The sequence below is a fragment of the Sapajus apella genome, unplaced genomic scaffold (assembly GCF_009761245.1).
Source record: "Sapajus apella isolate SASKATOON/1434 unplaced genomic scaffold, GSC_monkey_1.0 scaffold59, whole genome shotgun sequence".
NCBI lineage: Eukaryota > Metazoa > Chordata > Mammalia > Primates > Cebidae > Sapajus > Sapajus apella.
Genome location: NW_022436999.1, coordinates 6,011,420 through 6,026,220, shown reverse-complemented (window position 1 = coordinate 6,026,220; position 14,801 = coordinate 6,011,420). Strand labels below are relative to the sequence as shown.

General features: G+C 35.5%; 1 protein-coding gene across 17 annotated transcripts in view; it reads left to right on the top strand.

The window, feature by feature from the left end:
• Positions 1 to 14,801, top strand: part of GPHN (gephyrin) — a 636,323-nt gene that overhangs the window by 527,692 nt on the left and 93,830 nt on the right. For all 17 annotated transcript variants that reach the window (XM_032246071.1, XM_032246064.1, XM_032246067.1 and 14 more), the window contains 2 exons: positions 920 to 1,012; positions 12,673 to 12,728. In XM_032246071.1, the coding sequence (XP_032101962.1) occupies positions 920 to 1,012; positions 12,673 to 12,728 (149 nt within the window). The remainder of the gene's footprint in view (positions 1 to 919; positions 1,013 to 12,672; positions 12,729 to 14,801) is intronic.

Sequence of the window (14,801 nt, the reverse complement as noted above, 5' to 3'; positions counted from 1 at the left end):
GATCTGTGCCCCCCTCCTCCAAATCTCATGTTGAAATGTAACTCCCAGTGCTGGAGGTGGGACCTGGTGGGAGATTACCGGAGCATGGGGGTGGTTTCTCATGGTTTCTTTCTTTTTTTTTTTAACCTTTCTCTTCTTAAGAAAAAACTTTAGGATTAAAAAATAATGCATTATTTGTAGAAAATGTAGAAATTTTTGGAAAGTAGAGCAAAGGGAATAAAAATTATAAATCTAACATTCTTAAGTAATAAATGCTTTATATTTATATTAAATGTTTTTTCTTTTTCTGTTGATATGTACACATATATCTTAATATAGTTAAGACTATACACTGCATGTTTGACTTTGCATGTTGTAAAAATATATATCATAGGAATTTTCCTATGTCAATGAATAGTCTTTATAAATATTTAGCCTGCATAATATTTCATCTTAAGAATATATCATTTTTATTTAAATACCTATATTGTTGATAGTTTGGTTTCTTTCCATTGTTTCTATTGTATGCAACTCTGAAATAAACATGTACAGAAACATTTATCCATTTTCCTAGGATAGATTTGTAGAAGTGAAAGTACTAGATCAATGGGTATGAAAATGTTTAAAGTTGGCTTTCCTTTGGGTTGTTAAAGGATTAGTGACATATTAACTGAACACATCTTTGATTACTGTATAGCACCTCATATTCAGATAATCTCTGCAAGCACTGCTGTGAATTGACTGGATGTAATCTTTTATTTCAGGCACCAGAATGCATCTCTTCTTTCTGTCTCCTATTTCTTGGGACAGAAATCAGGAGGTCTGACTGAGCCCATTTACAAGCTGTGTCAGACAAGTACTCATGCCCATCTTGTTTATGACTGCCTGCTTACCCTATTGCTCTCGGTATTTACATTTTCCTTCTTTTCTCTTCCTTCAGATGGAATGGGGCGAGTCCTTGCTCAAGATGTATATGCAAAAGACAATTTACCCCCCTTCCCAGCATCAGTAAAAGATGGCTATGCTGTCCGAGGTAAATATTTTGGTTTTCTTAAATATAATCAGACTCACAGTATATTTTTTTTCAGATTTTTGACACAGCCCAAGCACCCAGCAACAGTTAGATTTGTTTTCCCATGGTTGTCAGAATAACTTTATTCACAGATAACCATGTTAATCTGCACCTGTATATTCTTTGGTACAATTTTGATTAAAACTTTTCAGTTAAAGAAAAGTTATATAAAAACTTTTTTAAATTTTTTATTTTTAATATTTGTGGATACATGGTATATATATATTTATGGGGTTGCATGAAATATTTAGATACAGGTATACAACGCATAATAATTATATCAGGTTAAATTTGGAATCCATCACGTTAAGTGTTTATCCTTTGTGTTACTGAAATTCTTGCTTACAAATATACATATAGGAATAAAATTAAAACACTGTACCTCAATTTATTCTTTCGGTTCCTACACATGCCAGACAGCATACATTCTTGATCTGGAAGTTTTCCAAATGCTTTCTAGTTGAAACATCTGTATGGTCTAAGAAAAAAGAGCAGATGCCCAACACGAGGATAAAGTTGAGGTGGTCTGTTCTGCTTTCAACTCAAACATCAGTATAGGGCTTCATGAAAAGCAGAAATGAGGGAAACCTCTAATTCTCTGGAAGATGCCATATTTCAAAGTCCTGTAGCCCCAACAGCTCACTAGTATTTAAAAGCAAATACTAAATAGCATGTTCCTGCCTAAATTCCAATCTAAGAACCCAAAATGAAAATTCAACTGAATTGCTCAGAAACTGTTGTTGATTTTTTGTTTTGTTTTGTTTTTCCATGTACAACATGATGTTTTAAAATATGTAGTATACATTGTAGAATGGCTCAGTTGAACTAATTAACACATATGTTACCTCACATACTTATTTTTGTGGTGAGACTTAAAATCTACTCTTAGTGATTTTCAAACTATGATACGTTGTTATTATGTTATTGGTTATTAATTCAAGGTTGATATCATTGAAGAAACATGTTTAAAAAAACATTTTTGGCTTGGCACAGTGGCTCACGCCTGTAATCCCAGAACTTTGGGAGGCCGAGATGGGCGGATCATAAGGTCAGGAGTTCAAAACCAGTCTCACCAATACTGTGAAACCCTGTCTCTACTAAAAATACAAAAATTAGCCAGGCATGGTGGCGTGTGCCTGTAGTCCCAGCTACTTGGGAGGCTGAGGCAGGAGAATCGCTTGGACCTGGGAGGCAGAGGTTGCAGTGAGCCAAGATGACATCACTGTACTCCAGCCTAGACGACAGAGCAAGATTCCGTCTCAAAAAAAAAAAAAAATTGTCCAGTTTGTCAGAGCTGTTAAGCATGCCAATTCCTTTTTAATGGTCAGTTATGAAGTCTCTTACTTGGTTTTGGTTTTGGTTTTTTTAACTATATTTAGCCATGAAAATACAGGTTGGGCATCCCTAATTCAAAAATCCAGAACTTGAAGTACTCCAAAATCTGAAATTTTTTGCATGTTGACATGGCACCACAAGTAGAAAATTTCATACCTGACCTTATGTGAAGGATCACAGTAAAAACACACTCAAAATTTTTTTTAGAAAAATTAGTTAAAACATTGTATAAAATTACCTACCTTTTGTCTATGTATATAGGATATATATGAAACATGAATTAATTTGTGTTTAGACTTGGGTCTCATCCTCAAGATATCTTATTATGTATATGCAAATATTCCAAAATCTGAAAAACATCAAGATCCAAAATACTTCTGGTCCCAAGCATTTCATATAAGGGATGATCAACCTGTAATTTTCTTTTTCTTATAATTAAATACATCATTAATCTCCCCTGTGTGCCATCATCATCTCTTAGTAATTATCTTTTTATGTTGGAGACAGCATGGCAAATAGTTAAAGCTACAGGCTTTAAGCAAAGTTCTAGTGATAAGTGTTTTAGTACCAGTTCCATCTGTAACTTTGAGCAAATCACTTAAATTTTTGAGCCTCAGTTTTCTTATCTTTAAAATTATCATAATTACAACAATACTTACTCCAGCAGGTTGTTGTAAGGAGTAGATGAGGTTGTAGAAAGCCCTGGTAAAGTACCCGCACACATTAAAAAAAAAAAAAAAGAAAGAAAAAGAACACTTGATAATTGTTGTTTAAACTATATAAAGATAGCAACTATTATTATCCCTATTATTATTATTATGAACACATTTTCTTAAACCATCTCTGAAAAGGATAACATTTGAATTGGTACTCTCATTTTCTGTATAAATAATATGTTAGAGAGATTGAGCTTATGTTGTTGGTTTTTTTTCTCTTTCACTAGTGTATTCTTTCTCATGACAATTATCTTGGATTCACCTCATTCAGCTTGATCTCACTAGATTAGAATACTTCTGAAATTGTCAAAGCCAGAATATAAATATGAAATCCCCAAAGGCTCCTATGGTTTTTTCTTTCAAGTTGATTTCTTCTACAGTGTTGGTTAGAATAAATATTGTCCAGACAGAAAATTATTCTATTCTTGTGATAGCTTCACTGGCTCTTCTAGATTCTGGTTTTTTTCTTTTCTAACACCATTGTCTTGAAATAGTTTCTTATTGCCCATCTAAAAAGTAAATTGTTTTGATCTAATAATTTGTAGTCATACAATATTACTATAAAATAACAATGAATTCTTATTTCCAGAGTAGAGCAAACATCTACAGCAGATGAAACACCAGAGACAAAGAAATCTGTTTTTTATAATCTTTTTAATATAAGGTGGGAGAGAGTGAGGAAATAAATTGAGGCAGAATTATTCCCAAACAATATTGTTCTATGATTTTTACATGAGCTGCAGAAGCTCAATTAAAAAAAAACAAAAAACAAAAAAAGCGGTTGCTGTTAGCTTTTCTTGTTGCCAAAGAGAGCAAAGCCCCTATGAACTTTTCTGACACTGTACAACCAATCAAAAAATTTTTATGTAAAATTACCATTTAGTATCCTATGTACACTTTTATTTTGGAGTTGTTGTTTTGTTTTCTTTGTTGTTGTTGTTGTTGTTGTTGTTACTTCACCAAAAAAAAAAAAAAAAAAATGTAAAATGGCGTCTCAGATTGTAAACAGTCCAAGACATTATCTACCATGCAGCTGATTCACATTGTTTCTTTCTTGCGAAGGGTTGCTAGTTCTTCAAGATATGTAACATCTGAGAGAGACAGAAGAGATAACCATCATGTAGATGGTTAAATCTCAAAATAGGAATGGTTAGTATGTCTGTGTGTACCATATGAACATCATAATTAAAGAAGCAAAAGTCTCCTGTAGACAAGTGGCATAGTCTTACAACTATGCCAGATTTTCCTGCTGATACCTCCTCACCTTTGTCTGTAATTCAGGAAGGTACACTCTACGAATCCTAAAAGTTACTTTTATCCTATTTAGTAATTAAGGTGATTTTCATTTCTTTAAAGGTAAATGTATTCATTAGTCTCTTTTATGTTATAAATGCCACCCTCAGGCAGTGTTTTGGTAAATAATATCCTTGAGACCAATTGTTGTGGCTCTCTGCCACTCTCCTTTGAGTACCTCCTTCTCTCTACCCCTGTCTTCCTTTACTCTGGTTCCTTTCTCCCTGCTCCCTTGATTCTCCCTATTTTCTTCTCCTCTGCCTTTACCTTAGGCCTTCCAGTAATAACCAGTGGCACTCGTGAGCATTGCTAACCCTCTAGGTGTAAAGATGTTGCTAACTTGCTCTGGATCACTAAGCGTTAGCCAGTATCCTTCAGAAACATGTGGGATAAAACTCCAAACCAGTTGAAGGATCACTTGCTTTAAGGTATGTGAGTTCAAAAATCAAGACAGTAATAAAATGACTAAGGAAATAAGTAGAAACAGCTCAGAATAAAACATTAAGAAAGAACAGAATGTAAAGAAGGCAGGAATGAAGTGATGATAATATAAAATAATAGGAAGACCTGTAAATCTAAAACTGCATTAAGGTGGGAGTGAATTTGAAACATAAAAGTAGATAAAAGAAAAATCAAAGTGGCATATTTACAATTTGAATCAATACAGTATTTTTATTCTTTACATTTTTGGAGTTTGTTTCTCCCTTCACACTGACAAAGCTAATCATCCTCTTGATGCATTCACATCTGCCTATTTAGATGTGAGTGCCTGTTGCCCCACAGTTTCTTTGTGGATATTAATAAAGGCAAAAATATCTCAGAACTCCTAGCAGCTTTCTTGAAAAAGTTCATTTGAAAGGTTTATTCTTTCAGAGCTTATTTTGAGATCATTTGGAAAAAAGGAATATTTTGAACAAACCAGGAATTATTTTCAGAGCCATGGTAACATACAGTTCTGAAAAGATATATTAAGAGAAAGCTTTGCCATTTGGTACAGAGAATTTTTAAAGTTTTTTTTTCTTGTTTATATTCTGATTGAAATTACTTATGGAAAATGCAAAAATAATCAAACAGGACATTTTTAAATTGCCCATTAACTTACTCCCTGGCCCCTATTAACATTTCGTGAATTTACCCCACATACAGTGAGTTAGAGTACACTAAAATTCAATATAGACAATCCACAGCCATTGTAATTTAGAGGTAGTTCTTATTCTTTCAACAGTAATCACATTTCAGGGCTTTTTTGTATCCATTTGAATCCTCTTTGGCTACAACTGGTTCTGCAATTCATTTGACAGCCTATTTTGTTCCCTACTACAGGATACTTTCAATGAAAAAGAAGGCCTTATAATGCAGGAGTAATACATGAACAGATAGATAATTTGGAATAATTAAGTTTAGCTAATTCAAAAAGAAAATATTTAAGAAAATAATACCTCCTTTCCCAATATTAACAGTTAATAGGCATTTTCCCTGGAAGATAATGGTAAAGAATACATGATGCCTTCTTACTCATGTATCCTATGCCCACCTCCATGCTTTCCATAAGAAGAGTTAGCCAGTTTATAATTCCAAACAATTCACCTAATTTAATACTTGAGTGTAATTGCAGCAAGTACGAATCCTCTTGTCACCTTCTCTTGTTACCTTTCCCTAGCAACCTCTCCTATAATCTTAATTTTAGTATACATATAAATACTATTATCATGTGCCTTTCCTGCAGTCTCAGACAGTGTAGTTCTATAAGCAGAGTAGACAAATTACTATTTGTTCTGCCTTATTCCTCTATCACCTATTTCCTAGGACCTCTGAAAGTTATGCCATCTCTATGTGCTCTAATTTGTTCAGCCTTAAAGTGGAAATGATGATACTCTTTATTATTGAAAATAAATGAACAGCTCTACAGTATTTCAAGAGACTTAAAGAGAGATCACTGTGGCTGGAACATGAAGATGAAGGACAATTCCATGGCAGCTAATTTGAGGATGATTGTTTTCTACATACACCATGAGTAGTTATCTAGTAGTATCAATTTCATATCATATAAATAACCAGAATTCTTCAAACAAATGGGTGAACAAAACTAAAAGTATTTTCTGGACATTAGAAAAAGCAGGACTAAGAGGGAACAGCTTCAGAGTCTTGTATTAAACATGAATTGTTTACGTAACACATATGCCATTAGGGTTTGGTTTATATTGCTTTTATCACTTCCTTCCAAATTCTACAGTTGCAAAGCAAAAAAACTCATTAACAGATATATCAGAATTACAAAGGAAACAATTCTATAGAAATCCTTCAAATCCATCCATCTTTTCTAATGACATACTGTGGCCTACTTTCTTTTTTTCTTTCCCAGCTCTAGGTTCATGTGCCATCATGCCTCCACTTCTGCCCTCTCCTACCTAAACTTGTAGAATTCATCTTGAAAAACTGCAACTTTTTTTAACCTGTCTCTTTTATAGATATTTTTAAATAAATATAGTCATGCAACACATTAATATTTAGGTTAGCAACAGACTCTTATATGATGGTAGTCCCATAAGATTACAATGGAGCTGAAAAATTTCTATTGCCTAGTGATGTTGTAGCCATTGTAAGGTCACATAGTACAACACATTACCTTTCCTATGGTTAGATATGTTTAAATATATAAATACTTAACATTGTGTTACAGTTACCTATACAGTATTCAGTACTGTAACATGCTACAGCCAGTGCTCGACTTACGACCACGGTTGGGACCGCGGACCGGTTGTAACACGCTTTGGTCGTAAGTTGAGTAGGCTATATGTACAGTTGAAATGGTGCACGTGGAGATGGTAGTGCTGCCGGAAACTGGTCCGCACTGTCGTACGCCCAGCTGGGCAACGTTTGCGCTGCCAGACGCGGAGCAGTCGTGGCTAGCGATTGTGGTCATAAAGTCGAATGCTCGTAAGTTGCATAGGTGGTAAGTCGATCAATACCTGTATATAAGTTTGTAGCCCAAGAGCAATAGGCTATACCATATAGCCTAGGTATATAATAGGCTATGCCATCTAGGTTTGTGTTCGTATACTCTATGATGATATTCACACAACAAAATTGCCTAACAATGCATTCCTCAGAATATATCCCCGTTGTTAAGTGACTCATGACTGTTCAGCAAATTAGATTGATAATTATTTTTCTGTCTTTATAAGACAAACCTTGGTGTTAATGTAAAATTCAGACTCCTGTAGTTCACTGATTTTTTATTCCTTAAATTTTCTTAGTCTGAATTTGTCTGTATTCTGTTCAATCTTATAGTGCCCTGCTTCTTAAAAAGGGTAATCCATAGACCAGCAGCCTCAGCATCAGCATGTTAGAATGTAGAATCTCAGGTCTTGTCCCAGCCCTACTAAATTAGAATCTGTGTATTCACAAGATCTCCAGATGATTTGCATATACATTAAATATTGAGAAATAAGGGAAATAATAAAAATGACTCCTCTGTTGGTACCAAGAAACTTCTTTGTAGTTGGTTGACTGATTCTTCCTTAGCCAGCAACTGGAAAGATTCAGGGTAAGGTGGAGAACATAGTGTAAGTGAGCACATATTCTCTCCACAACTGGTATACTTTCCCTGATAACAAAGACCTTGCTCCTTAGAATCACTTCAGAGCCCTTTCACATATGGACCTCCCAGAGATTCGATACTAGGCTTGCCCCAGATGACTTCCAGGTACTCATTATTCAGTTTATTTAGAGGATTGTGCAGAACATTGATATGAGTATTCAATGTTCTGAGGATATGTGCATGTGTGGGAGAACAGGAGAAAAGAGAAATACTTCCCACCTAAAACTTTATGAGAATGCCAAATTCATTTCTTTATTCTTTTAACAAATATTTATTATCAACAATGAGCTAGGCACTATGCTAGACAGAATAATGACATAATCTAAGTTATACAGAATTAAAGCAGTCTCTTTTTTTTTTTTTTTTTTTTTTTTTTTTTTGAGACAGGATCTCGTTATGTTGCTCCAGCTGGAGTGCAGTGGTACAATCTCAGCTCACTACAGCCTCCACTCCCTACCTCCCACCCAGTGCTCAAGCCATCTTTGTGCCTCAGCCTCCCAAGTAGCTAGGACTACAAGCACGCACCACCACACCTGCTAATTTTTGTATTTTTTGTAGAGACGGGGTTTTGCCATGTTGCCCAGGTTGCTCTCAAACTCCTGAGCTTAAGTGATCTGCCCAGCTGAAGCAGTCTTTATAAATATTCTTAAGATGTTGACTCAAATTTTGAAGGAAACAATATACATGCATCAGCAAAAAGTATATATAACAAATACAGAACTTTGTGTTAGAAAATATTGCTTATTTGTTCATTCATACATGAATCATCTAAGAACATTTTTGGAGCCACATTCATTCATCCACCAACCATTTTGAATACTTAACATATTGACCATTTATTTAACACCTGTTGTACAGCAAGTGCCAGGGATTTGCAAATACTGTAAATACATTTAGAAGCCGTCATTAGGCCGGGCACGATGGCTCACGCCTGTAATCCCAACACTTTGGGAGGCCAAGGCAGGTGGATCACGAAGTCAAGAGATCGAGACCATCCTGGTCAACATGGTGAAACCCCGTCTCTACTAAAAATACAAAAAATTGGCTGGGCATGGTGGCGCGTGCCTGTAATCCCAGCTACTCAGGAGGCTGAGGCAGGAGAATTGCCTGAACCCAGGAGGCAGAGGTTGCGGTGAGCCGTGATCACGCCATTGCACTCCAGCCTGGGTAACAAGAGCAAAACTCCGTCTCAAAAAAAAAAAAAAAAAAAAAGAAGAAGCCATAATTAATTTCAGGATACACTGGCCAAACAAAAGAGTATGGAAGCAACTGTTGAGGGGAGAGGAGTCGGATATGACTTCATAGAGAAGATGACACTTGAGCTCAGTCTTAACAGCTAAAACAATCTTTAATCAGAAGGCAAGATTGAGAAAAGAACACTTTAAATAGCAGAAGTAGCATATGTCATGGAGCCAAAATATGAGTTATCTTGGTACTCTCAGGGAACTATAGTACTAGCAGGTGAGAACGCCTAGAGTATAAAGTATAAGGAAGACATGAACCAAGGCCTTTGCACATAATGTTCTCTTTGTGCACAATGATGGAGCACTTCTACTTTATGTCTTTTCCTCTCTCTCCCTCTCCTCCCTTCCCTTTCCCTCTCCCTCCTTTCTTCTCTCTCTCTGCTCCCTACTCTCTCACACACATACACATCCCTCCTTAGCTCTTACTCATTCTTCATATTAAAATCAGAAATCCTTTTATCATGCATTCCCTGACTCCCCAGTATAGCTCAGGTACTTTAATTGTATACTCTCATAAAACCATGTTTCTTTGCTTTGGAGTGATTTTCTTAATTTGTATTTATATATTCATTAATGTGATTATTTATTTGATTAATATCTGCCTCTCCTGATGCATCAGTGGCATTAAGAGTTTTACTTTAACCACACCCATGGGAAGAAATACATTAAATATACATTACACCCAATGATATACACACACATATATAACATATACATTATATATAAATATACATACATATATACATATAAGCAAAAATAAGTTTCATGAAATAAGAGTCACCCTTACCGTGTGTGCTGAAATATGTTTTTTATCCTTTTCATTTAAAAATTATTTACAAGTTGATTTTAAAGCCCACCTCCATTTGTCATCCAGAATTTGAAAAACCTTATGACAGATTAGCACTGCACTAAAACAGAAACAGTGTCTAGGTTTACCGCCTACTCTCTCTCCAGCTCCTAATATAACACTTGGGGCATGAAAGACATTCGGAAATTTACTGAATGAATAAAAGGAATGAAGAGCCCCAAAGTTATTAATTTAAAACTGTGATTATACCTGTTTTTACCAAAAAGAAAACTGAAGGTTAGAGAGGTTTCGTAATTTTGCTGAGAGTCCCTGAAGCTAACAGTAAACAGAACCAGGATTCAGATTAACCTTTTTTTTTTACTCTAAAACAGTGCTAATTTCCCCCTTGTGCAGGAAGTAAAAAAAGGGAAAATGGGTCAGGCGTGGTGGCTCTGGCCTGTAATCCCAGCACTTTGGGAGGCAGAGGCGGGCGGATCACCTGAGGTCAGGTGTAAGAGACCAGTCTGACCAATATGATGAAAACTCTTCTCTACAAAAAAAAAAAAAAAGACAGAAAAATTAGCCGGGCATGGTGGCATACACCTGTAATCCCAGCTGCCCAGGAGGCTGAGATTGCAGCCTCCTGAACTCAGGAGGCAGAGGTTGCAGTGGGCCGAGATCGCACCATTGCACTCCAGCCTGGAGAACAAGAGTAGAGCTCCGTCTCAAAAAAAAGAGAAAAGGTCTAGGTTGGTATAGGAGGTAACAAGCTGATAATTATTTCTCTACTAGAGAAATAATTTAAAATAAGTTTATTCATGTTTGAGGTACAGTTAGTGTGTAACTCTAAAGGATAACTGATGTTTTAATTCTCTACAGTAAAAAAATTATCACTTGCTCTGACAGATAGCAAAAATAAGTGGGGGGATAGAAGAAACAAGATTGGTCTCGAGTGCAGTGGTGCAATCTTGGCTTACCGCAGCCTCTGCCTCCCATGTTCAAGCGGTTCTCCTACCTCGGCTTCCTGAGTAGCTGGGATTACAGGCATGCGCCACCACACCCGGCTAATTTTTGTATTTTTAGTAGAGATGGGGTTTCACCATGTTGGCCAGGCTGGTCTTGAACTCCCGACTTCAGGTGATCTGCCCTCCTCGGCCTTCCAAAGTGCTGGGACTACAGGCGTGAGCCACTGCACCCTGCCTGTTGTAAAAACTTTTTAACCCTTTTTAAAAAATAGCCCATGAAAGTGGCTTAATAAAATAACATTGCAGAAAAACTCTTCTATAATAGTTTTTACAAGTAAAAACTGAAAAATATAATCTGATTCCAAAAAAACACAAGAAAGGCAAGAGTTTATTAACTGACATAATATCTATAAAACATAAAATGCAACATCTTGTGACAAAAGGGACCCAGTGTTAATTTTTGTCCCTCTCCACATCAGGCTAACCAAAACCATTTATGCAAAAAAGGGATGACTTCATTATAAATAGTGTTTTATATAAGCCTTTAGAAAAAATACCACTTTGTAGCTATATCAACAAGCAATTAATCTAATGTCCTTTTAAAAGGGGAAAATATTATTATTTATCTGTATGATTGCAAATGTAATCTAAATATTCATAAAGTATATATTTTCTGTATATATGCCCCCAGAACTCTGCTGTTTGCAGATAACATGGAGGTAATGGTCATGCTCATAAAACTTGCTAGATAGGCATTTTTGCCCAGTAGCGTTGGTCTGAAAGCCACATCATATGTCAAGAAAACGCTTTTGAACTTCCAGGAATGTTTATGCAGCCAGCCATTGTTATACTACATATATTTTTTTTTTAATAAATTTTTTCCATCCTAATTCTGGAAATTTTTTTTAATTTAAAAATAAATAGCCAATGGAAAATGTGATGCAGTACTGCCTATGTATTCTAATTCATAAACAGAATTTTGATACATTATTAAAAGATACTGTGCTACAATTATGAGACTGGATTTTAGTCCTAGCTCTACCATTAACCAGAAATTGTTCAAAGTACTTTACCTTTTCTACCTGAATTCTTTCTTTCCATAATTCATTTCCTTCAGCTGTCAAGTGAAGAAAGGAATGTTCTTCCTATTTCACATTATGAAGTCCAGACTGGGAGATAAATAAGAAAACAGTATGAAGTGGTTAAAATTTTATAGAAAAATGGAGACATATGGATATATATACCAATAGTGATAAATCCATATATATATATGTCCATGAGTGTGCACGTGCGCACACACACACACACACACACACACACACACATCCATACACATGGATAAGGCGGTATTTAGGAAGATGGGCTAGAAGAACTTATTAGAAAAGCACAAGGGTGGAAATTATGGGGTGACAGGAAGACCATCTCCAGTGACACCATGGCACAATTTGGCACCAGTGGTACTATTAGGACCACTTCTTGTCAATGCATGTGAGTTACAGATACCGAATATTAAACCAGCAGTAACAAACCCATTGTCACGCCTAGGAGATCAGAAAAATATTCCACTTCTCTAAGCCTTATCAAATAATTTGAGTCGAATTTTAGAATTCCAGTATTGGTTCTTATTCCATGCTATAGGTCCATACTGATGTTTGTTCTCGGCTCTGTTCCATCTCACAGCTGCTGATGGCCCAGGAGATCGTTTCATCATTGGGGAATCCCAAGCTGGTGAACAGGTGAGATTGATAGACCTGAAAGACACTGAATCTAATGCTAAACTTCTCCTATCAGTGTAGTCAGAAGGTTATCAAAGGGTTGAAAGTATAGTTCCCATGAGAACCAAAAGAACTATTTCTTAATTGAAAATATCCACCTCTATTAATATATGGCATAGTGTTATTAGTATGTCTCACAGACATGCCTTACAAGCATTTTCCAGCCCTGTGATAGGGTATTCTTTTTTCCCTGGGGAAAAAAAAATGTTCTGAATAGAACAATTTCTAGGTAGTCTTCTCAGACTTTTCCCCAACTTATGTTACAAATAGGGAAATTTAGAAGAAGTGGACTCTGGCTAATTATTTAATTTTTCTCACTTGGGATCTAGCCAGGGAACAGGTATACATATATTAAGAAATGAAGCAGCCGGGCATGGTGGCTCAAGCCTGTAATCCCAACACTTTGGGAGGCTGAGGCGGGTGGATCACTTAGGCCGTGAGTTCAAGACCAGCCTGGCCAACGTGGTGAAACCCTGCCTCTACTAAAAAAAAAAAACTAGAAAAAAATAGCCGGATGTGGTAGTGCACGCCTTTAATCCCAGCTACATGGGAGACTGAGGCATGAGAATGCTTGAACCCAGGAGACAGAGGTTGCTTGCAGTGAGCCAGGATCACACCACTGCACTTTAGCCTGGGCAACAGAGTGAGACTCTGTCTCAAAAAAAAAAAAAAAAATGAAGCAGTAATGGGCCACAATGGAAATAAAAGTCCATTTGACACTTTCAGACCAGTGATTGGCCACTTAATTGAAAAAATCAGTTAAAGTGGGAAATTTTTTTATATCTTTAAAATAAATATAAATTTAACTTAAATAAATATTAGTCAATAATTCGATGAAGAGCCAAGGCCCTTCTTTTAAATAAGTATGCTATTTTAATTTCTTTCAGGTCTTTCTTAACATAAGCCACACAAAAGGCAATGTCTATGATTTCTATTTTGCTTTATTTCAAGTGAAAAAAAAAAAACTGAAGGATACTTGCAATACATAGAAGAGCAGAATGCTTTTGGATTTTTATTACATTTTACACTCTTTTACAGTTTCCTCACTCACACCTAATTTTACCGCGTTTCTTTTTAGCAGCATTTTTAATAGATGTTTCCAAAAGGTTTTACTTAATTTTTTTTTAGTATAAGAAAAAAATGTCTATTATTTATTATGCTGAACAATTCTGACCACCAACAACCAATGGGGGACAGGAGTGAAGAACATCTTGCTTCTCAACAAATTTTTCTCCCTTCCTCTAACATTTTTGAGGATTATTTCCCAGACATATCACACCTATATTATGACAGTTACAAATTTTCCAACTCTGCCACTCCTTCCAGTGCATTATTTTTAGTATCTTCATTAAAGGGGCAAAAGAAAAAAGATCCCCTAGCTGTAATAACGAAACAATGTTGGAAACAGTCATTAAAATAGGACAAGTGAAAAAAAGATCTGTTCACAGACTTTCAGGACTATAAATGTAGGAAGTACACACAAAAATTAAAAATTTATTATACTCCATGGGATACATTAAATATGTACAGCTTTTTGTATGTCAGTCATACCTAAGTAGTTTTAAAACAAATGATCCAACCCATACCACCAACTAATAAAGAAAAAAACAAACAAATGAGTCATGCAAAAGAAAAATCATACATTTTGGTTTACTCCTACTTTGAATTAAGAACACTAACAATAATTTGCATGCAATGAATACAGTTCCCTAAATACAACAGATGAATTATTGTATATACAGATCTTATTTTTATTTATGGAGAACTGGTTAATAAACACATTTTAAGTTCAATATATCATGTATTTATGAGTGGGAAGCAACTTCAAACATTTTAAACACCAGAAATATAGAAAACAATTAGAAGTGAAATAATACAAAGTGCCTTGTGTATTGATCCTGGAGTCAAACCATAGAAATCTCAGATTATTAAGAGAACTTTGAAAAATATTGTTTTGAATATTAAAAATCATGTGTTTGGGGGAAGGAGAGAATTAATAGCTTTCCTTTGCCTTAAAATACTTTACATTTTATG